General features: G+C 44.8%; 1 protein-coding gene across 7 annotated transcripts in view; it reads right to left on the bottom strand.

The window, feature by feature from the left end:
* Positions 1-26,203, bottom strand: part of SVIL (supervillin) — a 124,725-nt gene that overhangs the window by 5,677 nt on the left and 92,845 nt on the right. For all 7 annotated transcript variants that reach the window (XM_040434244.1, XM_040434242.1, XM_040434246.1 and 4 more), the window contains 16 exons: positions 22,674-22,846; positions 22,016-22,171; positions 20,506-20,642; positions 19,597-19,744; positions 18,562-18,707; positions 17,567-17,742; positions 17,191-17,338; positions 15,850-16,126; positions 12,819-12,967; positions 11,683-11,788; positions 10,739-10,946; positions 9,957-10,090; positions 7,637-7,792; positions 6,153-6,296; positions 4,783-4,904; positions 3,623-3,778 (listed from right to left, as the gene is read on the bottom strand). In XM_040434244.1, the coding sequence (XP_040290178.1) occupies positions 3,623-3,778; positions 4,783-4,904; positions 6,153-6,296; positions 7,637-7,792; positions 9,957-10,090; positions 10,739-10,946; positions 11,683-11,788; positions 12,819-12,967; positions 15,850-16,126; positions 17,191-17,338; positions 17,567-17,742; positions 18,562-18,707; positions 19,597-19,744; positions 20,506-20,642; positions 22,016-22,171; positions 22,674-22,846 (2,536 nt within the window). The remainder of the gene's footprint in view (positions 1-3,622; positions 3,779-4,782; positions 4,905-6,152; positions 6,297-7,636; positions 7,793-9,956; positions 10,091-10,738; positions 10,947-11,682; positions 11,789-12,818; positions 12,968-15,849; positions 16,127-17,190; positions 17,339-17,566; positions 17,743-18,561; positions 18,708-19,596; positions 19,745-20,505; positions 20,643-22,015; positions 22,172-22,673; positions 22,847-26,203) is intronic.

Genomic DNA, 26,203 nt, shown 5'->3' with positions numbered 1-26,203 from the left:
GTCATGCACATGGCTGACAGTGAATCCAGTGAGAGTGCCGAATGCCGTCCACAGAAGGGAGTCATGCCTATGGCAGGCAGCGAATCCAGTGAGAGTGCCGTGTTCCACCTATGGAAGGGGGGGCACGCACATGGCCAGCAGCGAACCCAGTTGCACAAGGCCAACCCGCAGTTAGGGAGAGTGCAGTATCCCGCCCAGGAGGGGGGTCCTGCACATGGCAGGCACCATAACTGGAGAGGGTGACGAATGTTGCCTACAGAAAAGGCATGCACTTGACCAGCGCCGTAGCGCGGAAAGGGCAAGAAAACCACCTAGAAGGGGAAAAAAGACCCTGGCAGCGCCGCAGCCGGGGGGCGCGACACCATGCCGCCTATGGAAGGGGGGCATGTATACAGGCAGCACTCTGAGATGAGGCTGCAGCGTCCTGCGCAGCCCACAAGTCATATATATAATAAAAACTTTCTTTTTTTTTTTTTTTTTTTTTTAACACACAGCCTCACTGAGGCAGAAAAAAATAAAATAAAAGGGGGGGCCACCTACAGGGCACAGATCCACCCATACAGGCTCATCGGAAGCCGGCCTGTACCCAAAGGGTTAACAGGGATCCGGCCTGGGGGGCGGCACTGCGATCCTCTGGGGGCGGGGGAACCTCCAGGCGGGAAGAATTCGCGCCTGGAGAAGTTCCAGCCCCCTCCAACAGAGGCCTGAATTTGCGGCCTAGTAGCGTGAAGCTGGGGCCTAAATTTTTAGCGGCGCCCGGCTGACCGGGGCCGCACAGTATTTAAAGTACCGGCCGGCCTACGGAGCGGCACATACCGGCCGCGGGTGCCCACCCCGCGGGCCGTAAGAGCCGGGGCCTAAATTTTTAGCGGCGCCCGGATGACCGGGGCCGCACAGTACTTAAAGTACCAGCCGGGCCTACGGAGCGGCACATACCGGCCGCGGGTGCCCACCCCGCGAGCCGGGGACCCGGATAGAGCGGGATCGCGGCCTTGAAGTGGAACACAAGTTTTGTTCCGACGGTCGGCCGGGGCTGTTGAAGCGCTCATTTTGCAGGCCACGGTGCCCACCCAGCTGTCCGGAAGTGAGGACCCTGCACCCGGCAGCCATTTCACCCCTGGAGCGGGCACCTGCCTAGAACAGCGCTCCATATGGCCGGCAGCTACAACCTCCTTTCCCCTGGAACGGTGTCCGTGAGAGTAGGGAGGGTCAGTGGCAGCAAGGCGCGGGCCCTCTGGCCCTGAAGTAGTGGCCGGTAAGAGGGAGGGGGACCCTGAGACCGGGTCTGTGAGGGTGGACGCCTGCATAACCCCTCCATCAGGGGCAGCTAGTTGCGGACCTCCGCAGCTCCCTAGGCATTCTTCTTGTAGGGAGAAGGGTGCCAATGTCCTGGAGGCCAGGAGAGAGGGAGCAGAATGTCGCCCTGCGACAGCCCAGGAGCCAGCCTAGGTCTAGCATGGGCAGAAGGGTCCATAGGCCCAGTATAGGGTCAGGCACGCAGGAGACCGGGGGGGGACGGGGGACGTAGGGCTGGAGAAGCCTCTCTCTCACCATAGTCGTCTTCACCCTCGGTCCGTTCCAGCAGGGTCGCCCCTTCAGCTACTGGCACCGTAGTGGCAGGACGCTGGGAGAGGGACTTGGCGTGCGGGCGACCCTTGCGCTGGCGGGATGTAGGGGAGCGAGGCTGCCCTGATCCACCTTGCCTTCTGTGGGGGAGGCAGCAGTGCGGGTGACCGGCACTGGCGCAGCTCAACCCCGGGAGAACAGAGAGGTCTAGTGCGTCTCTGTTATCCCTGATGATCTGGAACAAAAATAAAATAAAAAAGTAAAAAACTAAAATTGAAACAAGGAGAAAGCAGCCCTGCAGAGCAGGGAGTGTCTTGCCTCCTTGGACACTAAGCAAAAACTGGCAGTCTCTCTCTCCAGGCTGAGGGTATAGCTGTGGAGGAGGGGCTTAACAGTCTTCACTTAGTGTCACGCCTCCTATGGAGATGAGCTATACCCAAGGTCTTCTGTGTCCCCCAAGGAAACTGGGCGAGAAATGAGGTTATGTAGGAGCCTTGTTTTACTTTTCTACCGTTTTATATAATCCACTATAAAGAAAATCACAAATTAGGGCAGCGATCAACAGGTCAGAAATGCTACACTCTTTTCATTGGTAGTTTGCATTAAGACATATTATGTGGAGACTAAAAAGAAAAGAAAATTTTCTGCCCATTCAGGTTTATGAAGAAATAAAAAATAAATTACAGACGACCTATGAGGGCCACATATAATGATTAAATGACAACCTATAACACTATGTGCATACCCAGATCACCAAAGAAAAAGCGACCATATGTAAGCAAAAAATATATACTTTATTAGAATAACACAATAAAACACATACAATGGAGTCTTACGTCATTGGGTGGAGTAAAACGGGTATAAAAGAGGGACACGGGGGGAGGGGACCGATAAATGTCACTACATATAGGGGAAGCAGCAAATGTGATTAAATCAATAAATGCACAAGTGTAAACGTTGCCCCAAGTTACTAACAGAAAATGAAGGAAATGGATACTACAGCAGGTTCCCACACACAGGCAAAGAGCCTAGTAAAGTACATGGCAGTAAGTGCCTCCGGTAGAGCAGGAACCACATATAGCAGCGAACGTATTAACGGTCACATCACCCATCCAGTGTCCCCCACTTGTCCTACGCATTTTGCCGAATGTTTACATTTGAATGAGCCATTATGTGTGGTTGTCTACCTGAGGCACTATTGCTATGTACTTTAGGGTGCATTCACACAACCGTATTTTTGGCTCCGCATCCGTTCCGCAATTTTGCGGAACGGGTGTGGACTCATTAATTTCAATGGGGCCGCAAAAGATGCGGACAGCACACAATGTGCTGTTCGCATCCGTAGATCCGGATCCGGCCCCGCAAAAAAGATAGAGCATATCCTATCCTTGTCCGCAATCGAGGACAAGAATAGGCATTTCTATCATAGGGCCGGCTACATTCACACGGCCGGTATCCGTGTTTTGCTGATCCGCAATTTGCGGACTGCAAAACACATGCGGTCGTGTGAATGTTGCCTTACTACTAGGCTCTTTGCCTGTGTGTGGAAACCTGCTGTAGTATCCATTTCCTGTTACTAATTTGGGGCAACGTTTACACTTGTGTATTTATTGATTTAATTACATGTAGTCACATTTATCGGTCCCCCCCCCCCCCCCCCCCCGTGTCCCTCTTTTATACCCGTTTTGCTCCACCCAATGACGTAAGACTCCATTGTATGTGTTTTATTATGTTGTTGTAATAAAGTATATATTTTTTGCTTACATATGGTCGCTTTTTCTTTGGTGATCTGGGTTTGCACATAGTGTTATAGGTTGTCAATCATGTTTATGGCATAATAGGAAACTGTAAAGTGAACGTCAGCTGCAGAGAAGGCAAGAGGAGACCAGGCCGCGCAGGCGCCACTGGACTTTAACAGCATACTCTCCAGCTCTCCTCCGTCACTTTGGAGCGCTGAACAGAAATCGTGCTCCCCCTCCACTGTTCAGACATTTATGAATTATCCAAAAGCCTAGGGTCAGAACGCCCCTTTTAGATGTCAATGAATGAGGTTTACCTCAAAATCTTTATCGGAAAGATAAATTTCAAGGTTTAATGGATCCACTCCCTCGGGTAAAGGGCGAGCAAGGAGTTCCTCCAAGGGGTAAATCTTTTTACAGAGTTTGGCCAGAACATCTTCTACAAGGATGATCTGATTGGAGACGTCAGCATCCTGTCCAAACACAAAGTATACAAGGTAAATCAACCAAGCAGCAAATACATAAGTTACATATGTTTAGGTTAAGACGATAAATGAACGAGGCGGAGCTGAAATACCTAACAAGTAGAAAGCGTAGGGGACCAAACAAGATCTAGCTCACCAGACAGGCAGTGTAGGGTTCAGTTGCATGGACTCCATTCCAGTACAAATTGTGGTGACAAGGATCATGAATGGTCCATCAAAACACCACAAACCTTTTATTAAAATCCACCAACAGAAGATGTAAAATACATGACCACTTACGCGTTTCAAATGGAATGCATTTGTCACTTATTTTACATGACCACTTACGCGTTTCAAATGGAATGCATTTGTCACTTATTTTACAGCTCATGTTGGTGGATTTTGCTTAGGCAGGGTGCTGAATCTCCTTAAAGAGACCAGTCCTGTATGGAGACTTACTGGAAGTGCTCCATGCGATGGAGACTTATTGGCAATGCTCCATGGGAAACGAATTTGCAAAGAGTTATCTCCCAAGTAAAAGAATCATCTCACCAGCGCCACCTTGTGGAAGTAGCTCCCTAAGCCTTGGGATTTGACAAGGGAATCTAGCCAGACCATATCCATCTGGCTATATTATATATCCGGCTGGCTATATTCCCTTCTGAAATCCCAGGGCTCGTTGGAAAGTCAGATTTTTACTCATAGGCAGCCAGTTCCACAAGGGTTCCCTTTTTGGTAGATACTTTGTTGTATGTTGATGGATTTTAATATTCAACACAGAATTTTTGATTTTATTGCTGGACTATTCATTGACCCTCTAAGCAGACAGTGCTCAGTTAGAGGGCCCACCATCAATCTGATACGGATGGCCTATCAATACTGTGATCCCATAAACCTGGTTACGGGTACTGCCATACTTTGTTGTTGTTTTTTTGTACATTGTAAAGATAGAGGCTTCATTTTCACACAAAAAAACAAAAAAAGATGCAGTGGGAAACAACCCCAATACTTACCTTTTCTGTGATCTGGGCAATGTCTTCTCTGTGCTCCCAGCTTGGGAACATGTTTGTAAAGGTTAGAGGTTCTAGACCGGCGTGAATTAGGTAGGACTTGGGTGGTTTTTTACTGTTCTTGCCTAAAAGACAGAACAAAATCGAAACATAATGAGATTATAATACACGTGCAATACACATGTGAACACACATCTGTCTTATAAAACTGGAGGCGAGGACGAGCTCGTGAATGATTTAGGGTAGAAGGATAATAGACAGAACAAGAACTGGTTCTATGGGGAAGTGAATGTGACAGTGCAGTCTGATCCTGTGCCAAGGGATTACCCCAGCTGTCTGAGCAGCAGTTATAAATCACAGGGAATATTTCTTCCCATATCAAAGTCCAGTACAATAGAATTTGCCTCATTATGCTGGGACACGGATGACTCTGTACTGCTTAAATGAGCCTCTATGGAAGACTGGAGACTGCAGTGTAAAGCAGTGGTCTCCAACCAGCGGCTTTCTAGTGGCTGCAACACTACTCTCAGCATGCAGAGACAACTGGTGTAAAGGATAATGAGGCAATTTATTTAAAAGAGCCAGTACCCATAATCAGGGGGAAGTAACACAAGTAACGTCTTTGTTGTCAGATGAGTTAAAGGCAAGTAATAGAAGTAAAAGGGGCTGCACACTTTCGGTGGCTTTCGTCCTTTGGACGATGTAAATATCCCAGCTCTGTATCGAGCACAGCTAACTCCCTTATCTTTATGGAAAGGGCAGTGCTGCTAGATTTCCACTGCAGGTATACAAGTACCTGTGCAGGACGCACCCAAAATACATTGGTGTTAGGGCTCAGGCACAAGACCATAGCCTATTTTGCGGTCTGCAAATTTCGGATCCGTAAAACACAGATACAGGCTGTGTGCATTCCACATTTTATGGAACACCCAGCCCATAATAGAACTGTCCTGGTCAAGAAAAGGTCATTTTCTATCTTTTTGTGGGGCCGTGGAAGTGCCACATGGATGCGGACTGCACACGGTGTGCAGTGGGCAATAGTTTAGGGAAAGGGATGGGATTTTAGATACCAAGGAAGAATTTACGACGCTCCGTACACCGGTTTTCTGGCATTAAAAAAAAAAAAGGCACATTTTGGGACAGAAACAACTTATGACTATTTGTGATTAGTGGGTGGGAAAGTAGGAGTGCCCAGCTACATAAGCATGTGTATGTCTTTTTTTTATGGTGTAAAAACGTAACATCTTGTCAAATTTATCAAATGATGAGCAACGCAGACTAAAGCTAAACTGACTCCCCTCAATCTCCCCCCATAATCTTATCCGAGGCCAGCAAACTGGCGATTTACTGTACTTGCATCACGTTCCTACTACCTTTGCAATACTGCAGCACGGTCTCCATGGCACTTTTTCTGTCTGCATCCCATCGTATCCGTGCTGATCCAGGGATGTCATCTTCTGTGGGCCACCAGCCCTGCCAGAGGTAAACCTCGTGATGATTGTCAACAAGGAATAGAGCTGCATGAAAAAGAAATAAAAATGTTGAACGTCTGCCACCTAAACTGCAGCACATGCAGATCCGTCCTTCCATATGGAATTCGTTATGTAATAAAACGTTTTTACTACTTAAAGGCTATGTACACCTTCAGGCAATTTTTTTTATGATTGCATTTTACTCATTTCAGCAAATAAATAATTTTTTGTCGGTGGCTCTTTATTAAAAATGTTCAGCTATTCCTGAGATACAGGGTTAAACATCAGTCTGTTTGCAGACTGTCAGTTTCTGTTTCATTTTAATCCCATCATCTGATGGCTTGTGTGCTGCCCTTAAGCCTGATCTCTTGACCTCATAAACACTTACTTAAAGGGCTTATCCAGGTATTGATAACTATGACCTATCCTCAGGATAGGTCATCATTATCACATTGGCAGTGGTCCGAGTCCTGGCAACCCTGCCAATCAGCCGTTTCATGGAGCTGCTACATTCACCGGAGCTCTGGTGAGCACAAGCGGCTCCCGCAGCTTTCCAAGTACACCGCTGCACAATGTACATTGGCTGTGCTTGATATCGCAGCTCAGCCCCATGCACGACAATGGAGATGAGTTGCGGCAAGGCTATGTAACTGATGTGCAGTGATGCCACATGGCCTAGGAAGAGGCTGCAGGTTTCTCAGAAGAGCTGATCGGCAGCTGTCCCGGATGATGGACCCCCGCCAATCTGATATTGATGACCTATCCTGAGGATAGTTCATCAGTATAAATTGCCTGATAACCCCTTTAAGGGTACTTTCACAGTAGCGTTTAAGTTTTCCGGTATTGAGTTCCATCATAGGGGCTCAATACCGGAAAAAAACGCTTCAGTTTTGTCCCCATTCATTGTCAATGGGGACAAAACTGAAATGAACTGAATGCTCCAAAATGCATTCCGTTTAGTTGCGTTCCCAGACCGGAAAGCAAACTGCAACATGTTGTATTTTGCTTTCCGTCCTGGGATGCTTTGTCTGCCACAATAGAAAACGGATCCGGCATTACCTGAATGCAAGTCAATGGGGACGGATCCGCTTTGTCTGCCACAATAGAAAACGGATCCGTCCCCCCCCTTGACTTTCAATGGAGTTAATGACGGATCCGTCTTAGCAATGTTAAAGATATGTTAGATACGTTAAAGATAATACAACCGGATCCGTTTATAACGGATGCAGACGGTTGTATTATCAGTAACGGAAGCGTTTTTGCTGGACCCTGCCGGATCCAGCAAAAACGTTAGTGTGAAAGTAGCCTTAGCCATATTCTTATCAGTTATCTGTCTTATCCTGTGACAGATCCTCTACAAAGCTACGATAGGTGAGCGTACTTACCTGGCTGGGAGGCTGTGTACAGGTCCTCCTGTAAGAATGGCATTGAATTTACCACTGACGGCAACCTGGACGGATACATGAATTCGGTAGCTGTAAACTCTCCAGATGAACTACTGAGACTGAACAACCGTGGAGTAAAGTTAAATTTCCCAGGATCTGTTAAAACATGAAAAAGAAAGGAATCATTACTGCAGGATTAGAAATCATTCCAACTGCTCTAGTAGTCCTATAAATAATACTGCAAAGGTAAATCTTTGCACGGCAGGAAAGCACTTGGTGGAGAGGTCATAGAAACATAGAATGTGTCGGCAGATAAGAACCATTTGGCCCATCTAGTCTGCCCAATATACTGAATACTATGAATAGCCCCTGGCCCTATCTTTTATGAAGGATGGCATTATGCCTATCCCATGCATGCTTAAACTCCTTCACTGTATTTGCAGCTACCACTTCTGCAGGAAGGCTATTCCATGCATCCACTACTCTCTCAGTAAAGTAATACTTCCTGATATTACTTTTAAACCTTTGCCCCTCTAATTTAAAACTATGTCCTCTTGTAGCAGTTTTTCTTCTTTTAAATATTCTCTCCTCTTTTACCTTGTTGATTCCCTTTATGTATTTAAAAGTTTCTATCATATCCCCTCTGTCTCGTCTTTCTTCCAAGCTATACATATTAAGGTCCTTTAACCTTTCCTGGTAAGTTTTATCCTGCGATCCATGTACTAGTTTAGTAGCTCTTCTCTGAACTCTCTCCAAAGTATCAATATCCTTCTGAAGATATGGTCTCCAGTACTGCGCACAATACTCCAAATGAGGTCTCACTAGTGCTCTGTAGAGCGGCATGAGCACCTCCCTCTTTCTACTGTTAATGCCTCTCCCTATACACCCAAGCATTCTGCTAGCATTTCCTGCTGCTCTATGACATTGTCTGCCTACCTTTAAGTCTTCTGAAATAATGATCCCTAAATCCCTTTCCTCAGATACTGAGGTTAGGACTGTATCACTGATTTTATATTCTGCTCTTGGGTTTTTATGCCCCAGGTGCATTATCTTGCACTTATCATTAAATTTTAGTTGCCAGATTTTTGACCATTCCTCTAGTTTTCCTAAATCCTTTTCCATTTGGTGTATCCCTCCAGGAACATCAACCCTGTTACAAATCTTTGTGTCATCAGCAAAAAGACAAACCTTATCATCGAGGCCTTCTGCAATTTCGCTGATAAAGATATTAAACAATATGGGTCCCAGAACAGATCCCTGAGGCACCCCACTAGTAACAAGACCTTGGTCTGAATATACTCCATTGACTACAACCCTCTGCTGTCTGTCCCTCAGCCACTGCCTAATCCATTCAACAATATGGGAGCCCAAGCCCAAAGACTGCACTTTATTGATAAGCTTTCTATGTACCCACAGGTCCAAGGCCAACACATGGCTATTCAGTGGCAAACTTCAGAGGTATCGATCCTAAAATTCTCCCAACCTGTACATCATGGCAGTGAATATGACGTTTTACATCCTTTTCTAGAAGGTAACCAACTTGAATGTGTCCTTACAGATGTTCTCACTCACGTCATGTCAGACAACTGGTACTGTGGTCACCTGTATGTGGATTGCTCTCTAGCTACCGGTGGTCATATATACTGTATTAATGGCCATCCCATGAATATTGGACCACCATAGGTGGCAAGTCCTATGAAGCAATCTGAATCACTCCATTTAACAACCCAAGCATTTGACTAGAAACACTACAAAACTGGTAGAAGTTCGATCCGAGTCACCACAACATACAGTGGAACCTGTTCGGTTACAGAGCATGCTATACAGCAGGAGGAGCAGAGCAGGTTGATATAGATTTGTGGGAAAAGATTCAGTAAACCCTGTAATTTATACTTTATCTCTCTGCTTTTTCTGTTTTTCTCTTCAGTTGTACAAGTGTATACAGAGATAGCTGTCAGCCACTGATCGTTGTACTCGCAGGAAACTTAAAGGGGTATAACGGTTAGATAAAGTTATCCCCTATCCACAGGATAAGGGATAAATATTAGATCTGTGGTGGGCTGGGACCAACACTAAATAAAATCCGCTGGAGCCTCCAGCCTTAGGACCTCCACGGATATAAAAGTTATCCCCTATCCTGTGGAAAGAGGATAACTTTCTATAACCGGAATACCCCTTTAAGTGTAGAAAGTTTTACTGAATCTTTCCCCATAAGTCTATATATTAGTCGGCTCAGCTCCTCCTGCCTGCAGATAGCATTGCATTGGTGATAGGTCCTCTAAGTGCACCAGTAGTAACATCTGTAAGGCTGGAGATTTACCTTGTAGCATGCAGTCATAGGCTTTACGGTCTCTCCTGCCAAGTGCATCCCAGAATCCTATGGGTTCTGAACCTTCATCACATTCATATATAGTCACCTTGCTGCTGCTATGCAACCCGGCTTCTAAAGGACATCTGTAGAAACAATATAATGATCAAAAGGGGGCCTGAATTTCAGGGAAAATTAAAAACAATTATATTTTTGAGTAAAATATATTTAAATTTATAGCAGAGCTATATTTTGGGTTCCTACAAGCCTGAAGATTCCTCAGGCTTCGTTCCAGCAGTCAGCAGGGGGTCTTATCACCGGGACCCCACCAATACCATCCTCTGACTGTGGATAGTCGAAGAATATAAATATTTCATCCACATTAATTGTTAAAGAGGTTGTACAAGATGAAAAACATGCTTTTTACCCAGTAACAGTGCCCAATCTGTCCGTTACTGCAGTTAAGCTCCATCGAATTGACTGGAGCTGAGCTGCAATACCACACCCAACCTGTGGGCAGGGGTGGCACTGTTCCTAGTTTAAAAATAAACAAAAAAGGCCATATTTTTCTAGCCCTGTACAACCCCTTTCAGCTGTGTTCTGTACATTTACTATTCATGTATGTATTAACCATGGAAAAAAAAAAATTAAGCGATTCACGCCTTTTTCTGACAGTGTCTCTAAATAGGCCCTAAAATGTTTGGATCTCAATAATTCCTACACATTCTCATGCCCTATACAAGAACTCGTCAGTTTAATAAGTGTATAATATTCCCGGCAGACCACATACTCACTCTTCTTTGATTTTGTTGGCCGCCGTCCTCCCTACTTCATTTGTGTGACTCTGTGCTTTGCATCCATGCCAAAGGTAAATGACCGCTTTATTCACATTAAGCAGTATCATAGAGGTCCTGGACCGGAGGCTGCTGCAGTGACAAGCCACCTCAATGAGATTGCCCTCCGTGGGAACCTCTCCCCGAACACAATACAGTCTCCAGTCACCTGCAGGGGAACAGAGGAGTCCATGATCAGGGTCACATCGCTGCAGGTCACTGGTATCTAGCACACGCAGGACACTTTAGGCTACTTTCACACTTGCGTTAGGTGCGGATCCGTCTGGTATCTGCACAGACTGATCCGCACCTATAAATGCAAACTATGGTATCCGTTCAGAACGGATCCGTCTGCATTCTATGTAAAAAAAAAAAGTCTAAGTCTAATTGTTAGTCAGACAGATCCGTCCTGACTTGGCATTGAAAGTCAATGGGGGACGGATCCGTCTGCAATTGCACCATATTGTGTCAACGTCAAACGGATCCGTCCCCATTGACTTGCATTGTAAGTCAGGACGGATCTGTTCGGCTCCGCACGGCCAGGCGGACACCAAAATGCTGCAAGCAGCGTTTTGGTGTCCGCCTCTAGAGCGGAATGGAGGCGGAACGGAGCCAAACTGATGCATTCTGAGCGGATCCTTACCCATTCAGAATGCTTTGGGGATGAATGGATCCGTTCGGGGCCGCTTGTGAGAGCCCTCAAACGGATCTCACAAGCGGAACCCCAAACGCCAGTGTGAAAGTAGCCTTATTCAGATTAATATAAAGCAAGAACAACTATGACTTTTTTCAAGACATCTGACGTAAAGGAATAACGAGAATGAACTATTGCTACAAGCTATTATTACAGTCAGAACAATAACCGATTCGCTACATTCATGAACCAGCATAAAATCAGGACATACTTTGGGCATTTTCTTCTTCCTCTTCTCTCCTCCCAGCATGCACAATCATACTCCCTTCAAAACACTGAAGGAAACATGGCGGCTCCTTCCCCTGAAGGACTTGGACCTGGAAGATTAGAGACTTAGTTTTTCAAAAAGCTTGTTAAAGTCTTGAAGACGTGTGCAGCCTGCAGCGGCCACCTTCCGGGCACTCAACATTCGGGGACCTGACAACCAAACATTTCATTTTCCTACCAGCGATAGTCTGATTGCAGATTGTATGATTGATGCTTAAGGTGGATTTACACGGGTAGACGAGCAGCAGATTGTCAGGAAGAAAGCGTTCCTTCTTGACAGTCGGCTGCTCATTAAGTGGAGGTGAAGCGCTGCATTTACCTGCAGTGACCACCTCCACAGTGGTCGCTATTGCCATCAATTGTCCTCATACATCTGCAGTTTCTGGGCAGCAGATCACTGTTTAGACCTCACGATCTGCTGCCCAGAAATGATACTTTATGTGCCTGAATGAACGACAGTTTCACCCGATGAACGAGCATATCGTTCATTCATCGGATGATCCGCTGCACCTTTACACGGGTAGATTGTCGGGAACGAGCAATGGCAGGAATGTTGATTTCCGATAATCTGCACGTCTAAATCCACCTTTAGAACCTGCTGACTACTACTGTACTTACTATCAGTCAATCATACGGTTCAAGGGGTTGTCCATGACCATGGATATACACAATGGAGCACACTCAATGTGTTTATAACATCTTTTTTTTTTTTTGCATTAAATTGGCCATAAATTGAAGCAAATCTTGCAGATTATCCAATTTGATGACTACCATAAAATAAATGTGGGACATTGCACATAATAATTTGTTGGAATAAAAAAAAATATATATAATGAATTCACTGCATTTATTCAGAGAAAATGTTCCCAGCCTCCTTCCAAAGTTATACTTGCCTGGTCTCGGCCTGTATACAAGCTCTCCCTATGCCGAGCACCTGTACAGGAGATTAACCCTTTGCTCATGTGTAGGGGGATGGTACCAGGTAAGTATAACTTTGCCCTTCCCTTTGGGCAGTTTCAGCTTTTTCTCAGACGGTCACTTTAAAATGGTGAAAGTCGTATTCCAATAAATGTCACTTGCCTGTGCTCCTCGCTCCTCATCCAGCTCGATGGTCATTAACGCTGAGGTGCCCTTTTCACTGACAGGTGAATTGCGACCCTGCCAGAAGAAGTAGGCGCACTTTTCCTTCCCAGCTACTCTTACATGTTCTGTCTTTTGCCGATGTCCAACTACATCAGACAAAGAAAGGAATTGGACTGAGAAGAATACAGATAGGATTTTGGTATTTATATAATTTAGCAGTTCAAACCTTTGTACTTAAAGGGGTTCTCCAGGGCCTACAGTGTATGCTTAGTAGCAGCGCTGCAGTAACCAGGCAGGACTACTACACAGCGGACCGAGCTGTGCAGCTCATGGAAATGACTGAAAGACTCGGACCACCATCAATAGGATACTGATGACCTATCCTAGTGATGGGTCGTCAATATGTCCTGGAGAACCTCTTTAAATTTGTTTTGAAACTCAAAAAGTTTGTTAAAGGGTATATCCACCTTCATGCAACATTTTACAATTTATACACAGAAATCATCTACATCTAAAGTTGAGTAACTAAGTAATTACACTGGCCCTGATTTGTCATAGACCAGTGGCGTACGCCGATTGAGAAAAACCCCACATATTGCCGGACACGTCTTGTCATAAATCAGGCGCAGCCTTCGGCAGTCTGTGCTCCTGAAGTCTTGCCAGCCAGATAGTCAGTCGTCTTCTACTTCAGAAAACGGTCATAAAAGAAGATAAATGTGTGGGGGGGGGGGGCTGACCCCGACATTTCCCCGCCCCCTTTTCTGGAAAGAGGTGAAGGTGGCGGAGCAAGTAGACTTAAAAAAAAAAGTCGCAAACACGCAGTTTGCAACTTTCACGCCAGAAAACTGGAGAAAATATAGGATAAATTAGGCCCTTTGTATTTCTTATGTAGTGCTGATCCAGCGCTCCAGCCTGTATTACACTGCATTCACCATTATGCTGGTTTCAGAACTGAAAACCTTTGTCATCTGCCTTCTGGGAAAGTTCATTTTTGCACTGACACTGCACAGTAATGTAAAGCCAACCATCCCACTGTGTTACTGGAGTTTATCTAAGTGTTTAGAGCGGTGTCTGACAATAAGACTGTCGTCAGACTCAGAGAACCAGCAGAATTGTGAATGCAGCTCTGGAGTTTTAAAATGACTTGTAACTCATGACAAGTACAAAATAAATAATGTATTTACAAAGCAAGTCCACTTTTCATGTAGGTGAAGTCCATTTATAAACTGCAAAAGTGTGTTCAAGGTCCCTTTAAGAAAAATAAGGCTGAAATGAACACCGTTGCATTTATGCAGCAATGATCAGCAATTAACGGTAAAGCTGTGGCTCTGACAGCAGGTTTGTGACATTCGGAGAGCATAACCGAGAGATGAAAGTAATGGATCTACGTCACCACAAATCAAAGCCAATTGGTGAAAGGAAGGAACTCTGAGCAGGTAATTACAGAGGAGATGGACCATATTACATGAGGCTGGGCACTATCCAGGCTGCAGAGGAATAGAATCGTACAATCCTGCACTACTCTGCCCTGAACGTCATCTGTTTATAGGGGCAGAGACAACCACATACAGCGACAGGCATCCCCTCCTACATACAGCAGGCCATAGACATTAGCCTATCTTACTTGGCCATGTTCACATACGCATGATAGAAGCCATACAGAAACCTGTACTGAATACATGTAGTTTAGTTGCAATTCTCAATGAACCCTTCTCTCAAACGTGGGAGTTTTGGCCCTTAGGGACAATAATGTGCCCTGAATGATGGCCAATACACAGTATAGCATATCGATCGAATGTAGCAGATCACCGTCCTGTATGAGGAAGAATGACGGTTCGTACGACTGTTCATTTCACACACAGTTTGCTTTAGTTGCCAGCACATTCCTGTGTGACCAGCCGACAAACGAGAGTTGGCTCGTCTGTTGGGTGATCAGTGGACATGCTTACATGGGGTGGCGATCGGGAATGACCATTCCTTTGGCAGATTATTGACCTGCATAAAAGGGTCTTAACCTATATAGATGGTAGAATATTGTATAACTTGTAATGGTGTAACAGTCTAGGACGATCATCGCTTGTGTTTCCTTAAGCCTGCGTCCCCCTCTTCCTAGGGGGATTCCTGTGGTGTCGTCAATGAGGTCACAGGAACCTCCCAAATGCCGAGGCAGCAGCTTTTGCATCTGAAACCACAGCACATGTCCAACCTGTTAAGAGCTCGTTCACATGACCGTGTGAAGCCCGTGCTGTCGACCTCAAATTGCGGTCCTCAATGCATGGGCACCGACCGTGGCCCAGCCGCATGGGGATCGTGGACCCATTCACTTGAATGGGTCTGCGATCCCTCTGTTCCGCAAAAAGATAGAGCATGTTCTATCTTTTTGCGGTGTGGAGGCACGGGTCTGGATCTGTGATGCAGAATGCACATGGAACAGTGCCCGTGTATTGCGGGTCCGCAATATACAGCAATGGGTAGCACAAGTTCGTGTGAACGAGCCCTAATACAGATGCAGCAGGGTTAACACACAAACATAACTCAAATTTCTTAACTCATCGCGTTATCTTGAAACAAAAGCCATTGAAAAGCAATTGAAGGTGTTTGCTTAACGCATTTAGTTTAACACGTCTCATAAAGCATGTGCGTTAACTCTACTACATCTGTATGTCCATGCAGTAGCATGCAGGGCCATCAAAGGGAGCACAATGGCATGGCTTCAAGAGGGAAGTTTTAGGAAATGTTCCAACAATGCTTATAAAGTAGGGATGAGCGAACTTCCGCAGAATTGCGTTATGGATCCCGTGACCACAGACCATAGGTTTGTGGTCACCGGGTCCATAGCGCAATTCTGTGGTAACCAGAATCCGAGCTTCTAAAACAGAAGTTCGCTCGTCCCTACTTATTACTAAAATCAAACTTGCAGTAGGCCATGCCTTCCTCCAAGCAGATACATGGAGAGCAAGTATGAAGAAAAAACATGCAGCATGGAAGAGTTGTCATACTAGCGCTGCACGTGTGTCAAACTTCTTACCTGTTGTGCTCACCATGTATTTCCATTTCACCACATACGCATCGCCTTCATGGAACTGACCAATGCTCTGCTTGGGTAACCTACTGTAGTCAAATTCCAAAATATGCCAGACGTCCACAGAGACAGTAGACAGTTCATACTGCCTCCTATCATCTCCTTCAATAGTCCCATAACCGCGGCACACATTAAATCCATCTAATATTGTCGCCACAGCTGCCTGAGAGACTGGGACCATCAACATCACGTCATAGCCCTTGACATCTTCCTGCTTTTCAACCTGTCAGAAGAAGTGGATGTTTAGAACATTTATTAGGTTCCAAGAGACCGCCGGTGCTGCAATTAATGAGATTTCAGTCCAATATGGAACCATCTTTTCATCAACCGAGTCAACTGGGCTATAGTTTAGGGGATATTCTCTTCTTGCAAAGTGATCGGATATGTTGTCCAACCTCTGAGGCCTCCACCGATCCTGAAAATGAAAGGCTGGATCTGCATAATCCCATGCAGGGCCGTAATGCAATGAAGGGGACACAACACGACACCAGCGCTGCAGCTCCGTCATTCTCAGGATTGGAAGGGGGTCCAAAATCATGGCATATCCATGGCAATAAGTCACTTATTTTGTACTGATCCCGAGTTACATCATGGTTCACACCCCATTCTCATCTACACCCCCAGTCATCGCTCCAATCTCACAAAATTCCCTGCTTGTTCAGCATCGGCTCAGAGCTTGTTTTTATGATTTGGCAACCAGCAGATTTCTGAATCCAGATCTGGACTGCAATATCAGCTGTAACTCAGGAATGCCAAGTGTCTATAAAGTCACTCAACTTGCCATATACATTATGACTGTACGTTCACGGGTCCTCAGAGGTGAGCCTATGCTTTAGGTTGCCGTTTCCTCTACCCGCTAGAATCTACTGCTCTTCTTTCTTGTACATAAAAAGGTAAATGTGTCCCTTACAAGACAATGTACGAGTGAAGAACAGTATCCCCCTAAGATACGTGCAGATTTTTATCACTGGTGTCATGCAGTTAGACTCCAAGCAAATTTTTTTTCTTTACGCATCTGACACCCAGGGAATACATAAAAGCAGGATCAGGCATATCACATCTGGAGTCTGCACTCATGTGATGTGCATATTCTGATTTAAAAGGTTTAAAACTGCATTTCATTGAAAAACATAACAAAAAGACACCAAGATATAAACCAACGCGATGCCTTTTTTCTCTCTGAATGGCAGATACTGTGATACTATCCCCCCATTCCCATATGGTCACTTAGTGTAGCAGGTAGATGGTTAAAGTGCTGAACACATTATATAAATCTAGCGCTTTTGCCTTTTGCTTTGGGAGTTCCTCACACAAAGTCTTCTCAATGGGTTTCTTCATTTCTGTCCAGTCCAGGAACTTTTCTTTAAACAATATCGTTTCGTTGTGCTCAGTCAGTCGTCCGAATATAGCCCAGTCTGGACGACCATGTCCTTTCCTAAAGAACAACACAATGAATGTTAGACTGCTGTACTCAAGGACTCTCTTACATATTTACACACAGGATCCACGTAAATTGCCATGTTTTGGCCATGTGCTAATGCAGAACGCCTTCTCTAGCGAACAGATGGGCTGCATCATCTTGAACACTGGCTCAACTCACAAATATTTTGGTTACTAGTATTTCATAGAGATTTTCTGTGCAAAAATGTCTAAAATATCCTACCTTGGTATAAGAGAATTGCATTCCCCGGGATCTAGAGGATTAATATCGCAGTTCTCATAGTCAAAGACCCCGTTCCAGAGGTGTTTTGCTAGTTGGAATGCCACCTTCCTCTGGGACAGCGTCACCTCTTTTCCATGCCACACGTACACCTCGCTGCCAAAATCAAATACCAGGACCTGCAAATAGAATAGCGCATAACATTTATTTTATACCTGGTGTCATAAAATGTACTAAGAAATGGTTGGCAAAAAAAATTGGACCCTTCTCCATACTACTCCCAAGGCTAGGTTCAAAGCAGAGTGGTGCATTCAGTCCCAGGAGATGTCTCTGCACCTTGGTTTCCTCCCCCTCACAACCCGTATAGGAGATAATGGTCTCAGGACTTTAGGGTATGTTCTTCCAGTCTTGTTTTCTCCTTATGCACTCTTCACAGAGAAGCCCTGGGTAGGATCACACTAGCCATGGTCCATCATGGACCTCACAGTGGCAGCAGCTGCCGCTATGGTACATATGATATACTGTATGTACAAAAACCCCTACATAAAATCAGGGTCAAGTTGGAATGAACTACCTTAAGTCCACCATGAAAGAGAAGACTGAGCACCCACCAACTAGTTACATGACAAGTGCATGTCCGCCCTTTAACTGAATCAAACTCCAGTAGACTCGTGTTTTGGTTGGAGCCAAGTATCATGTCTAAACCGGCATATACAACAGCCTATAGAAAAATTTCACAAACGATCAATTGCTGACAGAACACCTATGACGGGAATAATGCTCCTTTAAGCCAACACCAAGGAATGTTTTGAAGCTTTTCAAGCACGATGGATTAAAGGAGCTTTATTCACCTTCATTATGGAGTACATGTGCCGTCACCACTTGAATGTTTGAGAAGTGTATTGGAGCACATGAGCCAGTTGACCTGCTGCCATCGGGAGATCTCTCTATAGGGGGCTGCTTTTACAATATTGTATGCCTAGATACATCGCACTTACCTCTTTAGACTTCAGAAGGGAACACTTGGGGATTTTACCCCAAAATTCATCCACAGGGATCAGCTTATCATCCACCAAACGGTACATACAGTTTGTTTCAATGATTGCATTTTCATAGCGTTCATCTTCTTCTGGGGTTCCAGCATCTGCAAATACAGAATGAAACATAGAATATGACGCTATTATTCTTGGTTTCACACATTCACCTCTAGCGTAATCGGTCAGCAAACTAACGGTATGTTCACATGATGGATTTAGAAAATCCGCCTACAAAATTCATCATGAAATCTGCCCTTTTTCTATTTTTAGGGCATTTTTGATACTGTTTTTTGACTTTTTTTTTAACCACTAAGAGTTTACTACAATACAAAACTGCATCTTCAGCTTGAGCTTTATGGCACAGATCTGTTCCAAAACCACGCAAAAAGTGCGTAGATACTTTTGGAGCGTTTTTATTTTTATTTTTTACACGTCTCCTATTCATTTCAATAAAAGATTCAGAGAGGATTTGGCACCAAGATAGAGCATGCTGCTCCTTTTTCCACGTGGGAAAAAAATCAAGTGAAACCACTGAAATAAATGGGAGGCTGACTTTGAGGCAGAAACGTTTGTCAACTGGTACATTTAACCATTATCGAGCAGATTATTATGAACGAGTGTGCTTATGAACGCTTGTTCCAGATAACTGCCCTGTGTAAAGGTGCCGCCGATCACCCGATGAATAGGCAAACACTCATTCATGGGGTGAAAACATGGTTTATGTGGACACCAAAACATCATCATTTCTGGGCAGCAGATCATCCTGTGTAAACAGGGACCTGCTGCCCAGAAATAATGTATCTGTATGGGGATGAGTGACTGCAGTAGCCATCGCTCGTCCCTATACAATGGAGGCGATTGTAGCATTTAAATGCAGCTCTCACCTTTTCTGACTAGCAGGCATTTATCAATGCCAGTTCAGTAATCACGTGTAAAAGCGCCATAAAACAAAAAGCAATGGGCGAGAGTATAGCGGGAACTTTACACAAGACTTACCTTGATATTCAGTCTGTCCACTCAAAAGTTTCCAGAATTCCCGGGCCGAGTGCGTATGGGTGTTTATTCCCTCCTCGATCGTCTGCACATATGACGCTCTACATCCCACTTCCCTCTTTGTCTGAATTATGGAAGCCAGCTCTGAAGCCTGAGGATAGATTTACCGGGCTTAAGCATATAAAGGGTACGAAAACAAAATCAACTTTGTGTAAGCAGCTAGAATGATGGCCGCCCATGCCACAAACATATCTGTCCTCACATGGACCTCACCCTTTATTTTTTTTATCATCTGCTCATATGGCCCTCATTATTTCCTCCATGGCTGCATGGGTGTAGATCAACAACTCATTACATTCAAACCAATTGTAAAATTGAATTATAGGTCTAAAAAGATTATTCCATAAAATGTGGGAATTTCCTGTACAGAATCTGCAGGAGGTTGTGCAAGCAAAGGCAACAGACCATTACTGTGCTGCGTTCTCTGCAAGACATAGTGTCAATGTACTGCAAGAAGGCAGGAAAGGGAACAAGAGGTCCAGCAGACTGCACTGGGATGGAACGACGCCAGACGCTCGTATCTTTGGCGTAGTATCTTTAGCTTTAAAACGCTCCCCCCACAAACACAGTTACGAAAGGAACAAAACAACTGCTCAACACTAATGGCATGTAAGCTCCTTTCCAGAGGATTTCCTGGCTTTGCAATCAGGCTCACTTCAAAAGATTGGCACGCCATCACCCTGAACCAATATTTTTAAAGGGTGCAGGCATATAACTGTATATCCGTCTCCTGCGGGCCTTATGTAGTGTTTTCTAGGACACTGCCTCCCCTTACACTTGCATACCTGTGCCAGAACAAGTCCCACCACTCTGCAGCAGGGGAACATCATGTCAACATCTCAGCTCACCAACCTTTGCTTTTTCGATGACGTTTGCAAACTCTCCGACCCACAGGAAGCAGTAGTGCGGGGAGATCAGCAGGAAACAGTCACCGCTGTTCAGGGAGGAAGCCCGGGGTTCAACCAGCCTTGACTGAACGTGTCTACGTCCTAAACAAAACATTGGTGGAGATTTGAAAAAAGAATTCGGAGACGTGTGCGACGGATGTGATTTACTGAGGAGACTAAGAATCTGTAACTGCAAACGGGATGTAAAAGAAAATTCCCCCCTCACAATATAACACAAGAAAGATTTCCTCTATTGCGACATATCAGCTCCCCTAAAAGATCTTATTCCCTATGGAACGACATTATACAATCCATATAATCACCTGTTGTGGAGATGGTGACTTCCTCTATATGATTGAATATTGTATTGCAATATTTGCAATGTGTATACTGTGCTCCTGATGAAGGGGATCTGAATACTCTCCGAAACGCGTTGAGCTTGTTCAATAAACTGCATTTATTGATACTGAAGTCCATGCGCCACATCCAGAACGGAGTCTGTAACATCTACAAGCAACCTTGGCGGGGGCGGAATAGGTTTGCAAGTGTCTTGAGCTTATCTTGCAAACCCCCTTCCCTGGTAGAGCGAGTACCACCGATACTTAATTTGCATTGAGTATGGACTGAGCTGGCGCTTCACTACATCCCCTATTTTATAGTTCTTTTAATACACTCAATAGGGCGGAGATGGCCAACCTGAGTAAAACTACAACTCCCACCATGCCCTGCTGTAGGCAGTGTGGGCACGCTGGGAGTTGTAGTTTTGCAACTGTTGGAGAGCCTCCGGTTGGCCATCCCTGCAATATCGTGTGTACCGACGAGCCCCACTGAAATAATGAATGAATATGGCTGGAATCTTGTCACAGTCACATATTAAGACCTTGTCACAGGGGTTGTCACCCAAAAAAACTAAAAATATTCTACAAACCAGCATTTGAAACTGCAGATAATTAAACATTTCGTAGAGCCACCAAGGTATTCAATAAAATGCATCCGTATAAGATACCAGCTGTTTGTACTTTTCCTCATCTCTGTCCACCTTGCCGAGGTGGCCGCACATGCTCAGTTCAACTGCCAACAGCCCGGTTATACCACAAATCCACTGTGATTAGTGTTAATCACATGACAGTCTTTCTATCAAAGCTAGAACCATCCAGAGATCTCACAACCTATTGCTCCATTTCTGCTAGATTCATGTCAAGCTGGCAGCTCAGGGCGCGTGTCCTGTAATGGTCACTCCTAGCAGTTACGCCCTGAGCTGCCAGCTTGACATAAATTTAGCAGAAATGGAGCAATAGATTGTGAGATCTCTGGATGGTTCTAGCTTTGATAGAAAGACTGTCATGTGATGTCCGATTTTCATTTTTTAACACTAATCACAGCGGATTTGTGGTAATATATAGATAATACAGGGACGTGCATTGCAGACACATTACACAATGCTCACGTGCACTTGGCTCAGCGTCCTTACATACCTTTAATTTGTATTAACATAAGCTTCTTATATGGCACTGCGCTGTTGTTGGAGTGCTGCTCCGTAAGGTTAACACTGCGTAAACTGACACTGCTGAAGTTCTCTTTACTCGCCAGCCCAGCCAGCGCCACTTCTGAAAAGTTAGAATTTTTTGACACTAGAAGAAAAAAAAAAAAAAGGTTATTTGTGGGTAAAGTCACAATCCTCATAGGACTGTCAGTAATAGTCAACCGTTCATTCAATTTTGCAGGAGCCAATGTAAAAGGAGCGTGTGAACAAAAAGGCACCATCCCCCGCCTGTTACACAGGATCAATAGATTTAGGGTCCATTCACACGTCCGTTTTTTCTTTCCTGATCTGTTCCGTTTTTTTCAGGAACAGATCTGGACCAGATCTGGACCCATTCATTTTCAATGGGTCCTAGAAAAAAATCAGACATTGAGTTGTCCGTTTTTTTCCAGGACCCATTGAAAATGAATGGGTCCAGATCTGGTCCAGATCTGTTCCTGAAAAAACGGAACAGATCAGGAAAGAAAAAACGGACGTGTGAATAGACCCTTAGGGTGAAAGGATAACCTTTTTTTATTCATTTACAGCTGACCACTTTGTAAGGTGATGTGCCGGTTTGTGAACGGCCCAAGCACCGATGCTATACGTACTCTTTTCCACCTTCATCCTCTTGGATTCCATAAATGCCACATTTAGCCTGGTCTCCGTGTACTCCTGCAGGAGGTCATCACGAGCCGCAAGCATTTTAAGTGGGTTCCCTGAAGCCTGGACCTTTCGTACAGGTCTCACTGCCCGCTTGTGCTCTGTGACAGCGGAGGTCAACCTGAATTTACAGCAAAAAAAAATAAAATTAATAAAAATGGTAATTTAAAGGGCTTTTACAGAATTAGAAAACGATGGCTGCTTTCACCAGGAAACTGCACCATGTGTTCACAGGTTGCACCTGGTAGTGCAACTCCACTGAATGAAATGGCGGTGACCTGCAATACTACACACAGCCTGTGGACAGGTATGGTGCCGTTTTGGGAGAGAGAAAAAAAATAAAAAAGCAGCCATGCTTTTTTTATTTTTTTTATCCTGTACAAGCTAGATGCAAAGAGCAACAATTTAATACGCAAATAAAGATCAAAAAAGACAAAATAAAAGGAAATATAACTTTCCTCTTGTAAGAAATTACTAAACATTCTATGCCATCTGCTTTTGGGAAAGTAGAGTGATAATATGGACGCATTGTTGCTATCCAACCCATGTCTTGCAGATTATTGAACCGATACTTCTAGATGTGTATCCCTTGATGTGTATCTCAGAAAACTAGGTGACAACCTTGGAGCGAAAAGCAATGGTGACCATACAGGTTGTCGCCCAGCAAAATGTCTGAACACAATTCTTACGCAACCTGAGAGACGGAAACGAGAACTTATTTTTGTGGCCATTTTCCTAATCAATGATAACTAGTTCTCTGCAGAGCAGCGGAGAAGCGCTTCCCTCTGACAACACATGGCCAGATGAATGGAGGCAAATCTGTCCCGATAGATCGGCGCCCCTCCTCCACGCTCCTGGCCTGTGCTGACATCAGGGAATATAATCCATTTAAGGTAAGGCATGAATTATATGGCCTAATGATTACACTGAGCGCCTGTAAACAGAGGAGAAGAACGCCCTGGACATTTCTGCAGAGACAAAAAACCTCAAGTCCAAACAAGCAATAAAACACGCCTGACATTTAATATCCATTAATGCGATTCCCACCGGCTCAGCGCGGCTGGAGTGCGCACATCAGGAAGGCACAGGAGCTGTATTTACGCTGAGAAACATGCTAATAAAGTACAGTTCCTGATGCTTTTCACCCCAAAAGTTATGACTCCAGGTCAAAAAGGACACGACCACTGGCCGTGGATCACATATAAAGTGGTGATGCATAATTCTTATGTTATAGGAAACTATAGCGTTCCTGATTTAGGCTGGGTTCAAACGGGACTGAAAATACAGCGGAAAAATCTGCGGCGTTTTTTGGTGCATTTTTGAAGACCTCAATTCTCACCCACTTTGCTGGTACGGTATAACGCGGCGTACTTGCTGCAAATCCACAGCTAATCAGTGACACGTGAATCCGACCTTAAAGGGGATGTTGCAGTTTTCCAGATCTGTTTCATGTCACTGACCTTTCATCATTTACTCCCAGCAGGGATGGAAACACAGAAGCGCGGCTCATAAACGGGTCTACCACATGAAAGGGGCAAATACTTAACCCTCTTTGATGAAACAAAGGGTTAGCTGAAATCCCAGTGACAACCTTATACTGTACAAACAAAGGGTCACAGTGCTGGCCACAAAATACCGCAACGAGGAATGTTCTTTGGTGCTGAGGGGGTCATGGGAAATAGAGTTCACCTGAAGAGGATGGATTTAGGATGACCCCTTTGGCCTTTATATTGCAATACCACAATCTATATTCAGGCCAGCACAGGACCTAAATGTCATACTAACTGGATATGAAAGCTGGATTTAATGGACATTGGAGGACCTTGGATTCATCCAAAATTAACCTGGCTCTTGGGTTACTTGTCTTGACTAAAGAACCCACCCCCAGAAGCTTAGCATGGTGTGATGTGGGTATCTAGTATTGTCAGGTCAAAGATCAGCAACTTTCGGCACTCCAGCTGTTGTGAAACTACAACTCCCAGCATGCAAACATGCTCAGCTCTTCTAACTCCCACATGAGGCATTCTGGGAATTGTAGTTTCACAACAGCTGGTAATTGCCAATACAAAATGAATCCAGAACAAACTCGCTGTAAAAAGCAGTGCAAATGACAAGTCTACTGTAGTCATCACCTCCTAACACAGTGAAATCAATGGTCAGGTGCAAATCTGCTGTGACTAATGCAAAAGCAACAGTGATTCGCCACTCAAAAAATCTTCACTCTGTACACACATGCCTAAAACCAGGACATATGTCCAATACATAAAAGATGCTTCTGCGTTTCGGGCCGCACTGCACGGGTTCTCACTCTCGGCCTGAAGGCACATTTACCAAGCAGCCTCCTCCGCTACGTATATTCAGGTAAATGAGTAGGAACCCATACAGGGTGGCTTCTGTGCATTGGACATATCTCAAGGATGAGAGTGAAGATTTTATGGGAAGAAACTGCCACCGAGTGCTTGATTACTGTTTCTTTATGTGAGGAATTCAGGGTCAATATGGCGTCACTCTCGAGCGCCATGGCTAAAAGAAGAATTTAAAGTTCAAGCATGTTGAATGGTGAACAGATATATATATATATATATATATTTTTTTACTTCTATTATCTTTTGATTGCAAAAGGAACAATGCAATAAATATGCAGCAGCCCCCACAAGCGCCAGATTTAAGGGGTTCTCCAGGATTAATGTATTGCTGACCTATTGTGAGGATAAGCCATTAATATGAGAATGGCGGGGGTCCAACTGCCGGCACCCCCACCACTCAGCTGTCCGAATAGGTCACGGCGCACGACACAGTTAGGCCTCTTCCTAATGTGAAGCCATGTTCATCGGTAACCTGGCCTGGTTACAGTGATGGCGAACCTCTGGCGCTCCGGCTGTGGTGAAACTACGACTCCCAGCATGCTCCATTCATTTCTACGGAGTTATGAGAACAGCCAAGCAAGTGTGCATCTTGGGAGTTGTAGTGCCGAAGGTTCGCCATCACAGGACTAGGCGCAGCTCAGCCCCATTGAAGTGAATGCCAAGCACATCTGCTATACAACGCATGGGGCTGCATTTGGAAAGCTGCCTCCTCAAACAGCCCGTCGGCGGGGGTGCCAGGAGTCATATTGATGACCTATCCTAAGGAGAACCCCTTTGACATCATATTTTACTAAGTTGCGTTACACTAATATATTACCGTAAATTGCTGCAACTGCCTTGTTCTGGCAGGTAGGCTCATACAATTTCATCAAGATGTGCACTTTGCACTTGTGTACCAGCACTATACTACTGCAGATGATCCACCAACAATGGAATAAAAAAAAAGTAAAGCTAAAACACAAAAAAATACACAAGTGACCTATGTGAACATCCTTGATTTCTACGACCCACAGCTGAACCTCCATTACCCAGAACACAAGCGTTCCATATAAACCCCCTCTACTCCAGTGAATTCTGCTTTTTCCAGCAGAATTATTAAACATGACTACCCC

Source organism: Bufo bufo, chromosome 5, assembly GCF_905171765.1.
Source record: "Bufo bufo chromosome 5, aBufBuf1.1, whole genome shotgun sequence".
NCBI lineage: Eukaryota > Metazoa > Chordata > Amphibia > Anura > Bufonidae > Bufo > Bufo bufo.
Note: the sequence above shows the minus strand (reverse complement) of the source record. Positions and strands in the feature narration are given on the sequence as shown.